Source organism: Rhinoderma darwinii, chromosome 2 (genome assembly GCF_050947455.1).
Source record: "Rhinoderma darwinii isolate aRhiDar2 chromosome 2, aRhiDar2.hap1, whole genome shotgun sequence".
Taxonomy (NCBI): Eukaryota; Metazoa; Chordata; class Amphibia; order Anura; family Rhinodermatidae; genus Rhinoderma; species Rhinoderma darwinii.
This window is the reverse complement of record NC_134688.1, coordinates 130,162,872-130,185,397: the sequence shown is the minus strand read 5'-3', so window position 1 is coordinate 130,185,397 and position 22,526 is coordinate 130,162,872. Positions and strand designations below refer to the sequence as shown.

General features: G+C 41.3%; 4 protein-coding genes across 4 annotated transcripts; all 4 read left to right on the top strand.

Annotated features, from left to right (window-relative positions):
- Positions 1-15,037: 15,037 nt before the first annotated feature.
- Positions 15,038-15,427, top strand: LOC142741752 (histone H2A-like). The gene has a single exon (XM_075851090.1). It carries the CDS (start codon positions 15,038-15,040, stop codon positions 15,425-15,427), a length of 390 nt encoding a protein of 129 aa, XP_075707205.1.
- A 1,762-nt stretch (positions 15,428-17,189) lies between these two features.
- Positions 17,190-17,579, top strand: LOC142741751 (histone H2A-like). The gene has a single exon (XM_075851089.1). The coding sequence runs from the start codon at positions 17,190-17,192 to the stop codon at positions 17,577-17,579; it is 390 nt and encodes a 129-aa protein (XP_075707204.1).
- Positions 17,580-18,860: 1,281 nt separating this feature from the next.
- On the top strand, positions 18,861-19,250 carry LOC142741750 (histone H2A-like). The gene has a single exon (XM_075851088.1). It carries the CDS (start codon positions 18,861-18,863, stop codon positions 19,248-19,250), a length of 390 nt encoding a protein of 129 aa, XP_075707203.1.
- Positions 19,251-20,970: 1,720 nt separating this feature from the next.
- On the top strand, positions 20,971-21,360 carry LOC142741748 (histone H2A-like). Its single transcript, XM_075851086.1, has one exon. The coding sequence runs from the start codon at positions 20,971-20,973 to the stop codon at positions 21,358-21,360; it is 390 nt and encodes a 129-aa protein (XP_075707201.1).
- Positions 21,361-22,526: the final 1,166 nt, after the last annotated feature.

The window sequence follows — 22,526 nt, the reverse complement described above, 5'->3', positions numbered from 1 at the left end:
TCGCCTACAAGCTTCGACTGCCTCCTGCCCTCAAGATCCCCAACTCCTTCCATGTTTCTCTCCTGAAAACAGTGGTTCTGAACCGCTTTACCAAGACTCCAAGTCCTGTGGTGGCCTCCAGCGGCCCTTCAGACACCTTCGAGGTTAAAGACTTCTTGGACACCAAGAGAGTGAGAGGAAAGACTTTTTATTTGGTGGATTGGAGGGGGTTTGGTCCAGAAAAGAGGTCCTGGGAGCCAGAGGAGAATCTCAACGCTCCTACCCTCATTAAGAGGTTTCTCTCTTGTTCTGGTCCCAAGAGGAGGGGGCGTAGGAGGGGGGATACTGTAACGTCCGTGGTCACTGACCACGAACTCCTTCCATCCAGTCGACACCCTTCTCTCAAGAGATGTCTGCACATACGGCCGTGCTGCTCCACAGTGACCACCAGGGTGCCCTCATGAGCTCAGTCCAGACTTAAGAAGCCAGAGCACACGCATGTTGGAGATTGAGCTAATTGCTCCCAGAGCACCCTGGGCTATAAGAAAGTCCCAGCCCTCTCCTCCCACGCCTGAGCATTGTTGTCATATTCCAAGTTTGTCTTGCAAATGGTTCCCTAGTGTTTCCTGCTCCCAGTGTTCCCTGTTCCTGTATCCTGTCTCCTGATCTAGTGCCGTGCTGAGCTGTAGCCGTGCTGTGCTGTATACCACGCCTGTCCTGCTTCTCCACGCCTGACGTCTACCTGCTGCCTTGTTCCTGCCAAGCCTGCCTTGTTACTGTCCTAGCTGCCACAGGTACCCTATATGAACTATAGACTCTGACCTGCGCCCTGTTTGCCAGCTGCCATACCGCCAAATCGGTACGGCCCAGTGGGTGCACGAACCCTACGTGACACAAATTTCTTGGATTTTCAGGTTGCAAAAAGATTGGCCACCCCCCTTGTTCAGTTGAGTAGCCCGTTCAAAGTATCTGCTATAGATAATACCCCTCTCTCTCAGGGGTCGGTCAAGTTCTCTACTCCACCTGTTACTTTGGAAGTGGGTACCTTGGATACTGAACTAATCTCTTTCTTTATTCTAGAAAATTTGCCTTCTGAGGTAATATTGGGTATTCCATGGTTGCAGACACATAATCCTGTTATTGACCTAACCAAAAATACAGCATGGACCTAATAGCCCAAACATATGATTCAATAATCAGTGTATGTAGACCGTAGCGTCCATGGCCGCGGGCCGTCGGGTCTACTCACCTCTTGACGCCCGCAGCCATGGATCTGTGAGTGCTGGTCACCATCTCTTTCCTAGAAGATGCCAGTGCTCACTTCCGCTCCGGTCCGCTGTGTCCCGTAGGGTGCGCACGCTCTTAAAGGGCCAGTGCGCGCACATGAGGACAATCATCATCCTCAATTCTCATGATTTCCTGGCCTATAAGAAGGCCCCAGCCGTTCTGATCCTTGCCTGAGCATTGTTAGTATATCCCAAGTCTGTCTATATACTATACTAGACTTCGCACTGGAACAAACAATACTGGATACGGGATACAGAATACTGGAACACAGCGGCCATTACATTTGGACTGCTACTATTCAATGTATTTATAAATAATATACAACATAGAAGTAATAGTACTTTCTCTGTCTTTGTAGATGATACCAAGCCTTGTAATGTGATGTAATACAATCTATACAAGATGTTTATAAATGACAAGCTAACCTAAACACACTTAGGCTGGATTCACACGAGGTCATTACGTCCATAATTGATGGACGTATTTCGGCCGCAAGTCCCGGACCAAACACAGTGCAGGGAGCCGGGCTTCTAGCATCATACTTATGTACGACGCTAGGAGTCCCTGCCTCTCCGTCTAACTACTGTCCCATACTGAAAACATGTTTACAGTACGGGACAGTTGTCCGGCAGCGAGGCAGGGACTCCTAGCATCGTACATAACTATGATGCTAGGAGCCCGGCTCCCTGCACTGTGTTCGGTCCGGGACATGCGGCCGAAATACGTTCGTCAATTACGGACGTAATGACCTCGTGTGAATCCAGCCTAAGTGTTTAAACATCAACTTGGCATATGAGATTCAATGTGGATAATTGTAAAGTTTTGCATGTAGGATTTAAACTGTATTTGTGGATCATAGACTAAATAACAGCATACAGTGTCAATTAGCTGCTTCTAAGGCCAGCAGAATGTGTATCAAAAGAGACATAGACTACTCATTTTACAAAGCATTAGTTCAGCCTTGTCTATAATATGCTGTTTAGATCTTGTCACCACATCATAAAAACCATTCCCTGGAGTTGTGAAAAGTTCAAAGATGAGCAACAAAATTGATACGAGGCATGGAGAACCTCAGTTATATGGGAAGTTAATATGCTCATGAGGAGAGGTGTACAAGGGGTAAATGATCAGCTAGCACAAATATTTTAATGTATTGACCTACAAACATATTTAAATCAATCAGTCTTCAACTGGACTAAAAAAGGTTTAATCTTCAGGCTTCTTTACTGTAAGAGCTTTGAGCTTTGTAGAAACACCAGATCACTTCTAGAAAAGTTGGCATACTTGAAACAAAATGACATGAAGAATTATCTAAATATACAATAGCTGCATTTTTTGTTTTACTCAGATTGACTGCTGGTCTCAAGTAATCGGACCTGTGGTGCAGAAAGTGGTCCTGTGAGTTGGAGATACATCTTCATATACATTGTATGTAGTCATTTTTCAAACCAATGCTATTATCCAAAGAACATGTCAATGTGTAAGGGGTACCATCCACTTAGTAGGCATTTTATTATGAACACCCACGTAATACTTTATGGATTTGCATTTTGTCAATCCCCATATAATGTAATAGATTATTTATTATGTGATGCCATGTTTCACCTCTGATTGTCAGGACAAGTCTAACAGTCCTTCATTCAGCTCCAGCATCCTATAGTCACATTTATTATGTCAGACATTGCCTCCACTCTCTGAAAACAACTGCTTCACAGGAACAATCCACCAGTGACTCCGTTTTGTTTATACCCGCACAAGAGCTTCACCAACAAACATCCCATATTCAAAGTGTGTGGGATCCTATTATTTACCCCTTATATATTGTATTTAAGAGTTTAGTAGTTGCCGAATGTTTTCACCTTCTTATACCTCCCACTGACATCAGTATTATTTGCATAAAATCTTAGTGTAGTATTTGACACAGACTATGTCAGCTACCTACTTTAACCCCTTAATGACCAGGCCAGTGTCGGACTAGAGCACCTTGGGCCACCCGAGAAAATCATTCTTGGGGCCCACACATTAGCTATATAGAAATAATACAAGACCACTCTTAATTGTGCAGTAAAACAGCATAAAACCTTTTACCATTCAGGGTATGTGCACAGAGCTTATTTTCTGCAGTTTTTCGGTCCTTAAACGCCAGAAAATGTCCGAAAAATCGGAAGCAGAACGCCTCCGAACATCTGCCCATTGATTTCAATGGAAAAAAAACAGCGTTCTGTTCCGACGAGCCGTTTTTTTACGCAGGCGTTTTTTTAAAAACGGCCGCGTAAAAAAACGCCTGTGAAAAAGAAGTGCATGTCACTTCTTGAGCCGTTTTTGTTGCCGTTTTTAATTTACTCTATAGAAAAACAGCTCCAAAAACGGCCGTAAAAAACGCAGCGAAAAACGTGAGTTGCTAAAAAAAATCAGAAGCTGGTTTCCCTTGAAAACAGCTACGTATTTTCAGACGTTTTTTAGTAAGCGTGTGCACATACCCTCACTGTGCTAGAATAAACTAATAAATAAATAATCAAATGGACAGCATGGGGACAGCTTGTTTTAGGGAAAACCAGTCACCAGGTTGCCAAGTAAGGCATTATTTACACGAAGGTGTGCGTTTTGTGCGCGTAAAAAATGCAGCGTTTTGCGCGCGTTGCAGTTCCGTGTGTTATCAGTGTTTGGTGTGTGTCTGCGTTATTTTCACGCATATGCCATCCTTATGTCACGCGGTTTTGATGTTTACAAAATGAAATGAAGGAGGTGGTTTTCTTTTTCACATCATTTCTTGAGCAACTGTTGCGCGAATCACGCACAGCAGACGGATGTGCGTCCGTGTGCTGTCCGTGATTTTCACTCACCCATTGACTTCAATGGGTGCGTGATGCGCTAAAAACGCTCAAGTATAGGACATGCAGTGAGTTTCACGCAGCGGAAACACGCTGCGTGAAAAACACGGAATGTCTGAATGGCCCCATTGACTTGCACAGGTCCGTGCGACGTGCGTGATTTTCACCCGCGTATCACGAACGTGAAATACGCTCGTGTAAATGAAGCCTTAGGCATTAGTTGAGGATTTGTGGGGGAGACCCCATGTTCTCCGTTTAAATTATTATCTGCGTGAACACATGAAAGGCTTAGATCCAGGGCTCCAGCAGACAGTATCACATGTTATAGGCTTAGATACAGGGCCCCAGCAGTCAGTATCCATATACTTAACCTCCAAGCTCCCGGAGTTTCTCTCTTGACTCCTCTGCACCGCGTATACAACCTTCTGACGCTTAATGGCATCAGAACCCAGCACTGCACCCGGAGCCGTAGAGGACCTAACTCAGGAGCATGGAGAGTATGTACATGGATGTGGAGGCGTAGGTGTGCAGCCCAGAGCATGGGTCCCGCTTGCTCCGCCTAAAGGACGGCCCTGTGGATGAGAGATGCGGGTGCACTGCGCCAAAATAAGTTGTACTCACTGTTTTTAAGGTTGTTTCTCTGTGCTAAAGTCTGCACTGGCGCGATCTTCACCCCTTCAGGCTCTGCTCACTGGCTATACATTTCATGTGACATGCCGTTCCAAGGGGCCAATTTAGAAATAAAATCTAAGAGGTTGGATACAACACAAACAATGGTACCACACACAGTATCATCTACATATGTATGAAATGTAGAATGACATCAAACACCAGACCCCAAAATGAATTCAAATCAGATTTGTGGGGGAGGCATCTGGTGGTGTCCCTTTCATTTTACACAAGTAGAAAGGAGAGGCAGCACTCCAGTTGAACATTAAAATATGAGAGAAAGTCTCATGGAGACAAAATGAAGCATTACAAGATAATGAACCCCTTCCCTCTGCAGCCATTTTTCGGATTTTCACTTTCGTTTTTTCCTTCCCACCTTACAAAAGCCATAACTTTTTTATTTTTCCGTCAATGCAGCCGTTTGAGGGCTTGTTGTTTGCGGGACAAGTTGTAGATTTTTAATGCATTATATTATTATTATTATTATTATTTTTATTGTACCATATAATGTACTGGGAAACTGGAAGAAAATTATTTGTGGTATGGAACGGCAAAAAACAACAGCGATTCCTCCATTTTTGGGAGGTTTCGTTTTTACGATGTTCAATGTGCAGTAAAAATGACATGCTAACTTTATTCTACGGGTCAATACGATTACGGCGATACCAAATTGATATATTTTTTTTATGTTTACTTCTTTTACAAGGAAAAAACTAATTGTTATAAGTAAAAAATAGTATAGTATCTCTGCGTTCTGAGAAGTGTTATTTTTACGTCGATTGAGAGGTATGTGGGCTTATTTTTTTGCGGGACGAGCTGTAGTGTTTATTGGTACCATTTTGGGGCGCATGAGACTTTTGGCGTTTTTTTGTTTCTTTTTACGGTGTTCAAAACCTAATTACCTGTTTTTGCATCGCTGTGATTCAAGAGCCATAACTTTTTTATTTTTCCGTTGAAGTAGCCATATGTGGGCTTGCTTTTTTGCGGGACAAGGTGTCGTTTTCATTGGTAGTATTTTAGGGTACATGGGATTTATTAATTAACTTTTATTTTATTTTTTATGGGGGGAATGGGAGAAAAAAAGGAATTTCGTCGTTAGTTTTTTGCGTTTTTGTTTTATGCCGTTCAACCGGCGGTTTAATTAATGTGTTAGCTTTATTGTTTGAGTTGTTATGATCGTGGTGATACCATATATGTGTATGTTATTATTTTTTTTACACTTTTAATAAGTAAAACCACTTTTTGAGGAAAAAAGTGTTTTTATTTTATTTTTACTGTAATCTTTTTTTTAATAAACTTTATTTAACTGTTTTACATTATTTATTTATTTTTGTCCCACTAGGGGACTTCACCATGCGATCTGCTGATCACTTATATAATGCTTTGGTATACTTAGTATACCGAAGCATTATTGCCTGTCAGTGTAAAACTGACAGGCAATCTATTAGGCAATGCGTCTGGCATGGCCTAATAGGCAGTTGATGAAGGCAGACCTGGGGGTCTTTGTTAGGCCCCCGGCTGTCATGGAAACCCAACGGCGCCCCGCGATTTCTTTGCGGGGGCGCCGATGTGGTGACAGAAGGAGTTCCCTCCCTCTGTCATACGCATTAGATGCCGCTGTCGCTATTGACAGCGGCATCTAATGGGTTGAACTGGTGGAATCGGAGCGCGCTTCGATTCTGGCAGTTGCAGCAGGAGCCAGGCTGTGTATAACAGCCGTGCTCCTGCCGCTTTTCGCGTACATACACTGGCAGTGCCCACACGATCAGTGCGATGGATATATCAATCGCTATGCAGGAACTAACACCTACTTGTGATGGATATATCCGTCACTCATTGTTAAGGGGTTAAAGGACTTGTTTTATCAAGTCAATCGTTTTTAGGAATGGCACTAGCTGATCACCGTAATTATGGCTTCTAAAATACCCGGTGAACAGCTATTATCGCCATTGTGGCTGGTCATAGAGTCCCCCCTTTACCCCTGCAATTTAAACGAATAATAGATTTGTCTAAAACATAGCCAGGTTGGGTACGCCAGATAAAGAGCCTCTCTTTGTTAGTGGCTCTCCACTCACATATGACATTCATATGGTGTTGCCTTACTATATTTGTATTCTTCAGGTTTTATAGTTACATAGTTACATAGTTACATAGTTTGTACGGTTTAAAAAAGAAACATGTCCATCAAGTTCAACCAAGGGATGGGAAAAGGGAAGTAAAAAATTTCTACACATAGGAGCTAATATTTTTTTGTTCTAGGAAATTATCTAAGCCTTTTTTAAAGCCATCTACTGTCCGTGCTGTGACCAGCTCCTGCGGTAGGCTATTCCATAGATCCACAGTTCTCACAGTAAAGAAGTCTTGTCGCCTCTGCAGGTTGAACCTTTTTTTTTCCAGGCGGAGGGAGTGCCCCCTTGTTTTTTGAGGGATTTTACATGGAACAGGATTTCACCATATTTTTTGTATGTGCCATTAATATATTTATATAAGTTAATCATGTCCCCCCTTAGTCGTCTTTTTTCAAGGCTAAATAGGTTTAGTTCTTTTAATCTTTCCTCATAACTTAGATTCTCCATGCCCCTTATTAGCTTCGTTGCTCTTCTTTGTATTTTTTCCAACTCCAGGGCATCCTTTCTATGAACTGGAGCCCAGAACTGAACTGCATATTCTAGATGAGGCCTCACTAATTCTTTGTAAAGTGGCAATATTACATCCCTGTCCCACGAGTCCATGCCTCTTTTAAGACACGACAATATCTTGCTGGCCTGTGAAGCGGCTGATTGACATTGCATGCTGTTATTTAGTTTATGATTTACAAGTACACCCAGATCCTTCTCAACAAGTGACTCCCCCAGTGTAGCTCCCCCTATGATATATGATGCATACAGATTGTTCGTACCCAGGTGCATAACATTACATTTATCTACATTAAATCTTTGCCAAGTGGATGCCCAAACACTCAGTTTGTTTAAATCCGCTTGAAATTCACGAACATCTTCCATAGACTGAACATTACTACATAGCTTGGTGTTATCTGCAAAAATAGAAATAGTGCTATTAATCTCATCCTCTATATCATTAATAAATAAGTTGAATAATAGTGGTCCCAGCACTGAACCCTGGGGTACACCACTTATAACCGGTGACCATTCAGAGTAGGAATCATTGACCACAACTCTCTGGATACGGTCCTTGAGCCAACTCCCAATCCAATTACAAACGATACTTTCTAAACCTATAGTCCTTAATTTACCCATTAGAATTCTATGAGGTACAATGTCAAATTCCATTGCAAAGTCCAAAAACACTATATCCACAGCGGCCCCTCTGTCTAGGCTTCTGCTCACCTCTTCATAAAAACAAATCAGGTTGGTTTGACAGCTTCTGTCCTAAACCAGAACAAGAAACAAGTCACGACCAGGTGTTTGAAAAAATACAAAAAATCTTTATTAAAGTAAATTAGACACATGAAGAAAACGTATAACACTTAGACATACTAAAATGCCATGGACCCTTGAACACAAACGGAATCCGAACGTAAAAGCAGCATGGCCCCCCAGATGTAAAAATGGTCTGACACAACCTATAAATGGCTAAAGTGCATAAATATATATTAATGAGCAGGTACTAGGCATGGTACGCTTTTGCACAGATAAACACATAAGTAAGTGTAGAGAATATATATAAGGTACAATCTTAAGTAAAAATGACATGTAAAGTAATATACCTACACCTGCGTATAAGAGGATAAATAGGAGATCAAGACCAGGAGGTCTAATTTACTTTAATAAAGATTTTTTGTATTTTTTCAAACACCTGGTCGTGACTTGTTTCTTGTTCTGGTTTAGTTGTAATTAGTCACTAGGACCACTAGTATTATTCGGGTTTTTATTCGGTTTGCTAAAGCTTCTGTCCTAAGTAAAACTGTGCTGGCTGTCACTTATAATACTATTTTTTGTCACATACTCCAGTATATAGACCCTCAATATCCCCTCAAACATTTTCCACACAATGGATGTTAAGCTTACTGGTCTATAATTACCCGGGGAAGACCTATAGCCCTTTTTGAAAATAGGCACCACATTTGCCCTGCGCCAGTCCCTTGGCACTATACCAGTCACTAGAGAATCTCTGAATATTATGAAGAGGGGGACTGAAATAACTGAACTAAGCTCTTTAAGAACTCTAGGGTGTAACTCATCTGGTCCCGGGGCCTTGTGTACATTTATTTTGTTTCATTTAGCTTGGACCATATCTACATTCATCCAATTCAGTATATCAACTGATATATTAACAGCACTGCTCTTTCTTCTGTTGCATATACAGAGCTAAAGAACCCATTTGGTAACTCTGCCTTCTCTTGATCCCCTGTGACCAACTCCCCATTACCACTATCTAGGGATCCTACATGTTCAGACCTTGGCTTTTTTGCATTTTCATACTTGAAGAATTTTTGGGGATTTGTTTTACTATCCTTGGCCACCTGCCTTTCATTTTGTATTTTTGCTGATTTTATTACATTTTTACAGATTTTATTAAGCTCTTTATATTTTACAAAGGCTACAGCTGTACCCTCAGATTTGTATTTTTCAAATGTCCTTTTTTGTCATGTATTGCCCTTTCTACAGAAGGTGTAAGCCATGTGGGATTTAATTTGAGTCGTTTATACTTGTTACCTATAGGAATAAATTTTGCACTATAATTATCCAAAGTAGATTTGAAAATCTCCCATTTATCATTTGTACCATTATTTAACATTAGTTCTTCCCAGTCTATATCTTGAATTGCAGTCCTAAACCTGGAATTCTAGTTCTAGTTCTAGCAATATTACTACGAAGTGTGACAGTTCGATTTTAGGTGTAAAAGGATCTCTCCTCAGAAAACTAGGACACATGTAAGTCATTGCTGTATTTAAACAACAGTTGCTGAGCTGGTTTGCTTGAACTTGTTTGCCGATATACAACTGTAATTCTGCCTTCACATTTTATATGACCTTTGAGCCAAGCTAATGCCCTCACAGCCACATACAGCGGTGACAGATCCCGCAGCTTTTTGTGTTACTAAGTAGTTACTTTTATTGCAATATTACTTAGTGTCATCAAGGACAAACAAGAATTAGACAGTTCTGGTTTCCAACTCCAACATGTTTACATTCAGAGATTTGTAATCCTCCTTTTCTTAAGGGCAATAGGAGATCTGGCAGAGTTATTCCACATGACCCAAAGCCATCTGTTAAGTTAAGATTTAGAGCATGCTGTGGTAATTCATAGCCCTGTGAAATCATGTTACTCGAGTCTTCTTTCATGTACTGAGATGTCATAGTAAATACTATCAGGGTTTATCCATCTATGAGATTATCCAGAAGGGATGCTTTTATCCGAGCTTGCTGCAGTTTAACACAAAGCCTTAAAGCTAAAAATGTTCCTTTTAAAGTATACATTTCTCCATAAAGAAACCAGCTCAAATGTCCAGCCACTGAACCACTGCATAGCAGGCACAACAATGAGGTAAGGAATAACGAAATAACTGGCCTTTCACAATGTCATCCTCGTAACGCCAGGACTAAATACATTGCAATAGTACAAGAGTATATATATGATTTACATATGAGCTCATAGTAAATAATCAGAAAATGGCTGAGTTGGATAATACGAGGTGGGTATTTTGTTTCAGTATTGGTATTGATTGTTGCATTCATATTTATAAACATCCATACTTTTCTGTCACAATCATTCCTTACATGCTGTAGATTTTTTTTATGAAGTAATAATTAGATATCTATGACTATTTAGATATGTCTGCCAATGCGTGTTCTGGGATCCAGGCAATTATCATCCTATGCAGGGCCGACCTTAGGATAGATGCCGCCCTGTGCAAAATTTTCTTTTGGGGTCCCCACCCCATCATAAAGAAAAATGTCCCATAAGAGTATAATGCCCCCACACAGTATATTGCCCCACACACCAGCACCGGAGCCGAGAAGAAACGCCCGGGCCGGAAGGCAGCTGCAGAGTCGCTGGGAGCCAGGGCCCGATATAGATAAAGTGTGGCCCTGGGCAAAGTTAACAGTGGGGCTCCAAATGCTTAATTGTTGTATCAATAATGCAGGAGGCGGTGTGCAGAGAACTGCATTGCTGATTTCTACCACGTCTAGGAGTGTTGTAAGCCCCAAAGCATATGTCCCCCCTCTCACTAAAAAATAAATAAATATATGTATATATATATACATGTATATATATATATATATATATATATATATATATATATATATATATATATTTATATATATATATATATATATATATATATATATTTATATTTACGGTTACTGAATAATACCACCACCACATCATAACCACGTAGTGACTGAATAATACCCGATACAGTTACTGCATAATACTGCCACAACATAACCACATAGTGACTGAATAATACCCCCATACTGTTACTGAATATTACCCCAATCCTGTTAATGAATAATACAGAAACACCATAAGCACATAGTGACTGAACAATACCCCCATACTGTTACTGAATAATACCTCCACACGATAACCACATAGTGATTGAATAATACCCCATACTGTTACTGAATAATACCGCCACACCATAACCACATAGTGACTGAATAATACCCCCATACTGTTACTGAATAATACCGCCACACCATAACCACATAGTGACTGAATAATACCCCCATACTGTTACTGAATAATACCTCCACACCATAACCACATAGTGACTGAATAATACTGCCATACTGTTACTGAATAATACCACCACATCATAACCACATAGTAACTGAATAAAACCCCATACAGTAACTGAATAATACCGCCACACCATAACCACATAGTGACTGAATAATACCCCCATACTGTTACTGAATAATACCCCAATACTGTTAATGAATAATACCGAAACACCATAACCACATAGTGACTAAACAATACCCCATACTGTTACTGAATAATACCTCCACACCATAACCACATAGTGACTGAATAATACCCCCATACTGTTACTGAATAATACCGCCACACCATAACCACATAATGACTGAATAATACCGCCATACAGTTACTGAATAATACCACCACATCATAGCCACATAGTGACTGAATAATACCCCCATACTGATACTGAATAATACCGCCACACAATAACCACATAGTGACAGAATAATACCCCGATACTGTAACTGAATAATACCCCCATACTGTAATGAATAATACCTCCACACCATATCTACATAGTGACTGAACAATACCCCATACTGTTACTGAATAATACCTCCACACCATAACCACATAGTGACTGAATAATACCCCCATACTGTTACTGAATAATACCCCCATACTGTTACTGAATAATACCGCCACACCATAACCACATAGTGACTGAATAATACCCCATACTGTTACTGAATAATATTGCCACACCATAACCACATAGTGACTGAATAATACCCCCATACTGTTACTGAATAATATTGCTACACCATAACCACATAGCGACTGAATAATACCCCCATACTATTACTGAATAATACCGCCACACCATAACCACATAGTGACTGAATAATACCTCCATACTGTTACCGAATAATACCCCCATACTGTTACTGAATAATACCTCCATGGTGTGTAAAAAGACGCCCCGTAAAAAGAAGTGCATGTCACTTCTTGAGCCGTTTTTGGAGCCGTTTTTCATTGACTCAATAGAAAAACCACTCCAAAAACGGCCGTAAAAAACGCTTGTTTGATTAAAAAACTACTGAAAACCAGGAGCTCTTTTCCCTTGAAAATAGCACCGTATTTTCAGACGTTTTTTGTTAAGAGTGTAAATATAGCCTAACAGCATACACATGAGCTCTGCAGATTATATAAGTTATTACAGCACATTTATATCTAGTGACTCACGGTTTTCTCTGATTAGAGTCGTTCACTTTCCCTTTTTTCTCCATCCAGACCAGACCACTCTGACGACTTATTCCAGCCACGACTCGTCTCTGCAGAATTTGGCACACAGTCATGTTGGTTTCTTGCTTTTCCAGCATCCTCCCCACCTTTAACTTATCCACTAAACAAACTCGTAATCCACAGTGCCCCATACAGTAATAATGATCCCTCAGTGCTCAACACAACAAAAGTGCCCCATCAGTAACCATACCTGCTTTGTGCCCCCACACAGTATTAAAGGGGGGTTCTTTGAACTTTTAATATTTTATTTTATTTTATTTTTTACACTACTAAAAACTTTATGAAACTTTTTTTTACACATTTGATTAGTCCCCCTAGGGGACTTGAATACTAATGTATTGCAGAATATTGCCATTATTCAGGCTCCTGTTCAGGTGTGCCAGAGGCTGAGCTTAACAGGAAATGAAGAAAGGCAGCCCTGGGGGCCTTCATTAGGCTGCCATGACAACCAAGAGCACCCCAAATCGAGTTGCTGGGGGTGATGAGCTGTCAGAGGGATCGCCCCCTCTTTTTAACGTCTTAGATGCTGTGATCGTGATTGATTGCAGCATATAAAAGGTTAAATGGCCAGGAACAGCGCGATCGCTGTTCCTGGCCGTTAGTCCCAGGTGTCAGCTGTAATACATAGCTGACGCCTGCTTCATACGGAGCAGGCTCAGCGGATGAGCCCGCTCCAATCATCACCCCTCCCACCACAAAGCAATAGTACGTTGTGGTGCGGATAGGGATTAAAACTATGTCTACAGAGCTCTGTATCATCAAAACAGAGCTCTGACTGCTATAAACATATAATAAAAAATAAATCCACACAGAATTTTAGACCTAAACATGTCTGTTTTAGTAAATACTGGCATAAAATAAGAATTCTGGAGCATCTTTTCTTAGAATTCTGTACTGTGCCGTTCCTCCTAAATTCTTCCTGGAAATGTATGACTAAATTGAAAACTGGGTATTTTGATTCCCCAAAACAGACGTGTCATGAGAGCTTATAAATCCATTTAACCCCCTTCCTGCACTTGGACCCATTATTAATCCATATTGCAGTGTGTGGGCTGTAAAATAGAGAGAGTTTTGATTCCTGCCATTTCCAATATTAACTGGAGCTCCCTCTGTCACTCCCTTAGTTCCATGCGGGAGCAGATTGGTTGCCATGGCAGCCGGGGCTCTAACAATGGCCCCCGGGCCTGCAATGTCTATATGCCTATTAGGTATGCCAAAGAATTATTTATAGAAACGATCGATAGTTTACATTGTGAAGTCCCCTATCGTGTAAAAGTATTAAAAAACTACAAAATCGTAACGACCTGCATACTGAAGTTGTTACTCATGCTGCAAGGTAAAAGAACAAACGGCAGAATTGTTTTTTTTTCTGAACTGCTCTTTTTCCCATTCCCCCATCAAAAATTTGCACCGTTTGTTTTTCACCATGGGTATGAATAACATGTTAACATTATTATACGGGTGGTTACAATTGTGTGTTTTTATACATTTGCACAATAGGTGGTGTAACCACAGGTGTAAAGTTGCACCACAATTTGCATACATTTCTGGCATAAATTATGCTAAACATGTCGGTCTACTGAGGCCTCATCGCGCCCGTAAAACCATGATAGTAATGGACATGGAGGAAAAGAGATAAATGTCTCCATTTTTAGAAATCAAGAAGACTGCAGGACAATGTGATGTATATTTTCTTAGTTAACTCCTTTCCTGTCTATGTATTATTTATTCTGAATGTGTCTAAACCCCATGAGGTAAAACACTTTGTATTTACTGGTTTGGATTTGAATAGAGATCCATATCCGATTGATTGTACAGGCCGGCTCTGATTTGACTTATATGATTTGAGTGAATTCTGGTGTCCAGTCATAGCTTTTGTTTTACTAATAAAAGTTAAAGTTAAGGAGCAGGATCATGGATAATATACAGGACTGAAGGTTCAGGACGTAAAAAACAACATTTCCTGCTGTTTGTGATGTAATGAAGCTGAATTGAATTTCTACCAATCAGAGGGCAGCACTACTGGACATTTAAATTAAGCAAATTGAACATCCCCTGCAGCACTGCTCTTTCTAACTGTAATATTATATTGCTGACTTGGAATTCCACCAATCAGAAAGCAGTACCACCCAGAAGAACCAATTAGAACCACCCATGAGGTAATAGTCAGGCTGACTGTGAGGTCATGGCTTGGAATTTCACCAGTCAGAGGGTACAAATAGCAGCAGCCGCCTGCTCTGCTCATTCTGGATTATTGTTTATGCAGTAGTCCTTTTGTTCCTTGTGAACATGTCAGAGAGAGAAAGTCACAGAGGAAAGAGCAGAGCCACAGCCAGGAGCAGAACATCCAGAGCTGGCCTGAAGTTTCCAGTCGGACGAATACACCGCTTTCTGAGGAAACTGAGATATGGCAGGCGCTTTAGTGCTGATGCTCCAGTGTTCCTGGCTGCTGTGATGGAGTATATGACCGCGGAGATCCTGTTTGGCGCTGGGTTTGCAGCACAGCATCGTAACAGCCACCGCATTATACCTCGTCACCTACAGCTGGCAATGCATAGAGATGTGGAGCTGGACCAGCTGCTTAAAAATGTCATCGTAGCGCAGGGGGGCATCGTGCCTCAGATCCAGGTCGAGCCCCGCTGGTACGTCCAGATTCAACAGCGTGCTCCAGGCCTCTAAAAGCCTTTCTTATTGACCCAAAGGCCCTTTTAAGGGCCACCCACATGTACCAAAGAGCAGATACCTGTGTTATTGTGTGTGTGTGTGTGTGTGTGTGTGTGTGTGTGTGTATGTGTGTGTGTATGGGTGTTATTATCTGTGTTATGTGTGTTATTATGTGTGTTATTATGTGTGTTATTATGTGTGTTGTTATGTGTGCTATTATGTGTGTTATTATGTCTACAGAGCTCTGTATCATCAAAACAGAGCTCTGACTGCTATAAACATATAGTAAAAAAATAAATCCGCACAGAATTTTAGACCTAAACATGTGTTTTAGTAAATACTGGCATAAAATAACAATTCTGGAGCATCTTTCCTTAGAATTCTGTACTGTGCCGTTCGTCCTAAATTCTTCCTGGAAATGTATGAATAAATTGAAAACCGGGTATTTTGATTCCCAAAAACAGACGTGTCAGGAGAGTTTAGAAATCCATTTAACCCCCTTCCTGCACTTGGACCCATTATTAATCCATATTGCAGTGTGTGGGCTGTAAAATAGAGAGAGTTTTGATTCCTGCCATTTTCAATATTGACTGGAGCTCCCTCTGTCACTCCCTTGGTTCCATGCGGGAGCAGATTGGTTGCCATGGCAGCCGGGGCCCTAACAATGGCCCCCGGGCCTGCAATGTCTATATGCCTATTAGGTATGCCAAAGAATTATAGAAACGATCGATTGTTTACATTGTGAAGTCCCCTATCGTGTAAAAGTATTAAAAAACTACAAAATCGTAACGACCTGCATACTGAAGTTGTTACTCATGCTGCAAGGTAAAAGACCAAACGGCAGAATTGGTTTTTTTCTGAACTGCTTTTTTTCCCATTCCCCCATCAAAAATTTGCACCGTTTGTTTTTCACCATGGGTATGAATAACATGTTAACATTATTATACGGGTGGTTACAATTGTGTGTTTTTATACATTTGCACAATAGGTGGTGTAACCACAGGTGTAAAGTTGCACCACAATTTGCATACATTTCTGGCATAAATTATGCTAAACATGTCGGTCTACTGAGGCCTCATCGCGCCCGTAAAACCATGATAGTAACGGACATGGAGGAAAAGAGATAAATGTCTCCATTTTTAGAAATCAAGAAGACTGCAGGACAATGTGATGTATATTTTCTTAGTTAACTCCTTTCCTGTCTATGTATTATTTATTCTGAATGTGTCTAAACCCCATGAGGTAAAACACTTTGTATTTACTGGTTCGGCTTTGAATAGAGATCCATATCCGATTGATTGTACAGGCCGGCTCTGATTTGACTTATATGATTTGAGTGAATTCTGGTGTCCAGTCATAGCTTTTGTTTTACTAATAAAAGTTAAAGTTAAGGAGCAGGATCATGGATAATATACAGGACTGAAGGTTTAGGACGTAAAAAACAACATTTCCTGCTGTTTGTGATGTAATGAAGCTGAATTGAATTTCTACCAATCAGAGGGCAGCACTACTGGACATTTAAATTAAGCAAATTGAACATCCCCTGCAGCACTGCTCTTTCTAACTGTAATATTATAATGCTGACTTGGAATTCCACCAATCAGAAAGCAGTACCACCCAGAAGAACCAATTAGAACCACCCATGAGGTAATAGTCAGGCTGACTGTGAGGTCATGGCTTGGAATTTCACCAGTCAGAGGGTACAAATAGCAGCAGCCGCCTGCTCTGCTCATTCTGGATTATTGTTTATGCAGTAGTCCTTTTGTTCCTTGTGAACATGTCAGAGAGAGAAAGTCACAGAGGAAAGAGCAGAGCCACAGCCAGGAGCAGAACATCCAGAGCTGGCCTGAAGTTTCCAGTCGGACGTATACACCGCTTTCTGAGGAAACTGAGATATGGCAGGCGCTTTAGTGCTGATGCTCCAGTGTTCCTGGCTGCTGTGATGGAGTATATGACCGCGGAGATCCTGTTTGGCGCTGGGTTTGCAGCACAGCATCGTAACAGCCACCGCATTATACCTCGTCACCTACAGCTGGCAATGCATAGAGATGTGGAGCTGGACCAGCTGCTTAAAAATGTAATCGTAGCGCAGGGGGGCATCGTGCCTCAGATCCAGGTCGAGCCCCGCTGGTACGTCCAGATTCAACAGCGTGCTCCAGGCCTCTAAAAGCCTTTCTTATTGACCCAAAGGCCCTTTTAAGGGCCACCCACATGTACCAAAGAGCAGATACCTGTGTTATTGTGTGTGTGTGTGTGTGTGTGTGTGTGTGTGTGTGTGTGTGTGTGTGTGTGTGTGTGTGTGTGTGTGTGTGTGTGTGTGTGTGTGTGTGTGTGTGTGTGTGTGTGTGTGTGTGTGTGAATGTGTGAATGTGTGTGTGTATGTGTGTTATTATCTGTGTTATGTGTGTTATTATGTGTGTTATTATGTGTGTTGTTATGTGTGTTATTATGTGTGTTATTATGTCTACAGAGCTCTGTATCATCAAAACAGAGCTCTGACTGCTATAAACATATAGTAAAAAAATAAATCCGCACAGAATTTTAGACCTAAACATGTGTTTTAGTAAATACTGGCATAAAATAACAATTCTGGAGCATCTTTCCTTAGAATTCTGTACTGTGCCGTTCGTCCTAAATTCTTCCTGGAAATGTATGAATAAATTGAAAACCGGGTATTTTGATTCCCAAAAACAGACGTGTCAGGAGAGTTTATAAATTCATTTAACCCCCTTCCTGCACTTGGACCCATTATTAATCCATATTGCAGTGTGTGGGCTGTAAAATAGAGAGAGTTTTGACTCCTACCATTTTCAATATTGACTGGAGCTCCCTCTGTCACTCCCTTGGTTCCATGCGGGAGCAGATTGGTTGCCATGGCAGCCGGGGCCCTAACAATGGCCCCCGGGCCTGCAATGCCTATATGCCTATTAGGTATGCCAAAGAATTATTTATAGAAACGATCGATAGTTTACATTGTGAAGTCCCCTATCGTGTAAAAGTATTAAAAAACTACAAAATCGTAACGACCTGCATACTGAAGTTGTTACTCATGCTGCAAGGTAAAAGAACAAACGGCAGAATTGTTTTTTTTCTGAACTGCTTTTTTTCCCATTCCCGCATCAATAATTTGCACCGTTTGTTTTTCACCATGGGTATGAATAACATGTTAACATTATTATACGGGTCGTTACAATTGTGTGTTTTTATACATTTGCACAATAGGTGGTGTAACTAACTGTAATATTATAACGCTGACTTGGAATTCCACCAATCAGAAAACAGTACCACCCAGAAGAACCAATTAGAAGCACCCATGAGGTAATAGTCAGGCTGACTGTGAGGTCATGGCTTGGAATTTCACCAGTCAGAGGGTACAAATAGCAGCAGCCGCCTGCTCTGCTCATTCTGGATTATTGTTTATGCAGTAGTCCTTTTGTTCCTTGTGAACATGTCAGAGAGAGAAAGTCACAGAGGAAAGAGCAGAGTCACAGCCAGGAGCAGAACATCCAGAGCTGGCCTGAAGTTTCCAGTCGGACGTATACACCGCTTTCTGAGGAAACTGAGATATGGCAGGCGCTTTAGTGCTGATGCTCCAGTGTTCCTGGCTGCTGTGATGGAGTATATGACCGCAGAGATCCTGTTTGGCGCTGGGTTTGCAGCACGGCATCGTAACAGCCACCGCATTATACCTCGTCACCTACAGCTGGCAATGCATAGAGATGTGGAGCTGGACCAGCTGCTTAAAAATGTCATCGTAGCGCAGGGGGGCATCGTGCCTCAGATCCAGGTCGAGCCCCGCTGGTACGTCCAGATTCAACAGCGTGCTCCAGGCCTCTAAAAGCCTTTCTTATTGACCCAAAGGCCCTTTTAAGGGCCACCCACATGTACCAAATAGCAGATACCTGTGTTATTGTGTGTGTGTGTGTGTGTGTGTGTGTGTGTGTGTGTGTGTGTGTGTGTGTGTGTGTGTGTGTGTGTGTGTGTGTTATGTGTGTTATTATGTGTGTTATTATGTCTACAGAGCTCTGTACCATCAAAACAGAGCTCTGACTGCTATAAACATATAGTAAAAAAATAAATCCGCACAGAATTTTAGACCTAAACATGTGTTTTAGTAAATACTGGCATAAAATAACAATTCTGGAGCATCTTTCCTTAGAATTCTGTACTGTGCCGTTCGTCCTAAATTCTTCCTGGAAATGTATGAATAAATTGAAAACCGGGTATTTTGATTCCCAAAAACAGACGTGTCAGAAGAGTTTATAAATCCATTTAACCCCCTTCCTGCAATTGGACCCATTATTAATACATATTGCAGTGTGTGGGCTGTAAAATAGAGAGAGTTTTGATTCCTGCCATTTTCAATATTGACTGGAGCTCCCTCTGTCACTCCCTTGGTTCCATGCGGGAGCAGATTGGTTGCCATGGTAGCCGGGGCTCTAACAATGGTCCCCGGGCCTGCAATGGCTATATGCCTATTAGGTATGCCAAAGAATTATAGAAACGATCGATTGTTTACATTGTGAAGTCCCCTATCGTGTAAAAGTATTAAAAAACTACAAAATCGTAACGACCTGCATACTGAAGTTGTTACTCATGCTGCAAGGTAAAAGACCAAACGGCAGAATTGGTTTTTTTCTGAACTGCTCTTTTTCCCATTCCCCCATCAAAAATTTGCACCGTTTGTTTTTCACCATGGGTATGAATAACATGTTAACATTATTATACGGGTGCTTACAATTGTGTGTTTTTATACATTTGCACAATAGGTGGTGTAACCACAGGTGTAAAGTTGCACCACAATTTGCATACATTTCTGGCATAAATTATGCTAAACATGTCGGTCTACTGAGGCCTCATCGCGCCCGTAAAACCATGATAGTAACGGACATGGAGGAAAAGAGATAAATGTCTCCATTTTTAGAAATCAAGAAGACTGCAGGACAATGTGATGTATATTTTCTTAGTTAACTCCTTTGCTGTCTATGTATTATTTATTCTGAATGTGTCTAAACCCCATGAGGTAAAACACTTTGTATTTACTGGTTTGGATTTGAATAGAGATCCATATCCGATTGATTGTACAGGCCGGCTCTGATTTGACTTATATGATTTGAGTGAATTCTGGTGTCCAGTCATAGCTTTTGTTTTACTAATAAAAGTTAAAGTTAAGGAGCAGGATCATGGATAATATACAGGACTGAAGGTTCAGGACGTAAAAAACAACATTTCCTGCTGTTTGTGATGTAATGAAGCTGAATTGAATTTCTACCAATCAGAGGGCAGCACTACTGGACATTTAAATTAAGCAAATTGAACATCCCCTGCAGCACTGCTCTTTCTAACTGTAATATTATAACGCTGACTTGGAATTCCACCAATCAGAAAGCAGTACCACCCAGAAGAACCAATTAGAACCACCCATGAGGTAATAGTCAGGCTGACTGTGAGGTCATGGCTTGGAATTTCACCAGTCAGAGGGTACAAATAGCAGCAGCCGCCTGCTCTGCTCATTCTGGATTATTGTTTATGCAGTAGTCCTTTTGTTCCTTGTGAACATGTCAGAGAGAGAAAGTCACAGAGGAAAGAGCAGAGCCACAGCCAGGAGCAGAACATCCAGAGCTGGCCTGAAGTTTCCAGTCGGACGAATACACCGCTTTCTGAGGAAACTGAGATATGGCAGGCGCTTTAGTGCTGATGCTCCAGTGTTCCTGGCTGCTGTGATGGAGTATATGACCGCGGAGATCCTGTTTGGCGCTGGGTTTGCAGCACAGCATCGTAACAGCCACCGCATTATACCTCGTCACCTACAGCTGGCAATGCATAGAGATGTGGAGCTGGACCAGCTGCTTAAAAATGTCATCGTAGCGCAGGGGGGCATCGTGCCTCAGATCCAGGTCGAGCCCCGCTGGTACGTCCAGATTCAACAGCGTGCTCCAGGCCTCTAAAAGCCTTTCTTATTGACCCAAAGGCCCTTTTAAGGGCCACCCACATGTACCAAAGAGCAGATACCTGTGTTATTGTGTGTGTGTGTGTGTGTGTGTGTGTGTGTGTGTGTGTGTGTGTGTGTGTGTGTGTGTGTGTGTGTGTGTGTGTGTGTGTGTGTGTGTGTGTGTGTGTGTGTGTGAATGTGTGTGTGTATGTGTGTTATTATCTGTGTTATGTGTGTTATTATGTGTGTTATTATGTGTGTTGTTATGTGTGTTATTATGTGTGTTATTATGTCTACAGAGCTCTGTATCATCAAAACAGAGCTCTGACTGCTATAAACATATAGTAAAAAAATAAATCCGCACAGAATTTTAGACCTAAACATGTGTTTTAGTAAATACTGGCATAAAATAAAAATTCTGGAGCATCTTTCCTTAGAATTCTGTACTGTGCCGTTCGTCCTAAATTCTTCCTGGAAATGTATGAATAAATTGAAAACCGGGTATTTTGATTCCCAAAAACAGACGTGTCAGGAGAGTTTATAAATTCATTTAACCCCCTTCCTGCACTTGGACCCATTATTAATCCATATTGCAGTGTGTGGGCTGTAAAATAGAGAGAGTTTTGACTCCTACCATTTTCAATATTGACTGGAGCTCCCTCTGTCACTCCCTTGGTTCCATGCGGGAGCAGATTGGTTGCCATGGCAGCCGGGGCCCTAACAATGGCCCCCGGGCCTGCAATGCCTATATGCCTATTAGGTATGCCAAAGAATTATTTATAGAAACGATCGATAGTTTACATTGTGAAGTCCCCTATCGTGTAAAAGTATTAAAAAACTACAAAATCGTAACGACCTGCATACTGAAGTTGTTACTCATGCTGCAAGGTAAAAGAACAAACGGCAGAATTGTTTTTTTTTCTGAACTGCTTTTTTTCCCATTCCCCCATCAATAATTTGCACCGTTTGTTTTTCACCATGGGTATGAATAACATGTTAACATTATTATACGGGTCGTTACAATTGTGTGTTTTTATACATTTGCACAATAGGTGGTGTAACTAACTGTAATATTATAACGCTGACTTGGAATTCCACCAATCAGAAAACAGTACCACCCAGAAGAACCAATTAGAACCACCCATGAGGTAATAGTCAGGCTGACTGTGAGGTCATGGCTTG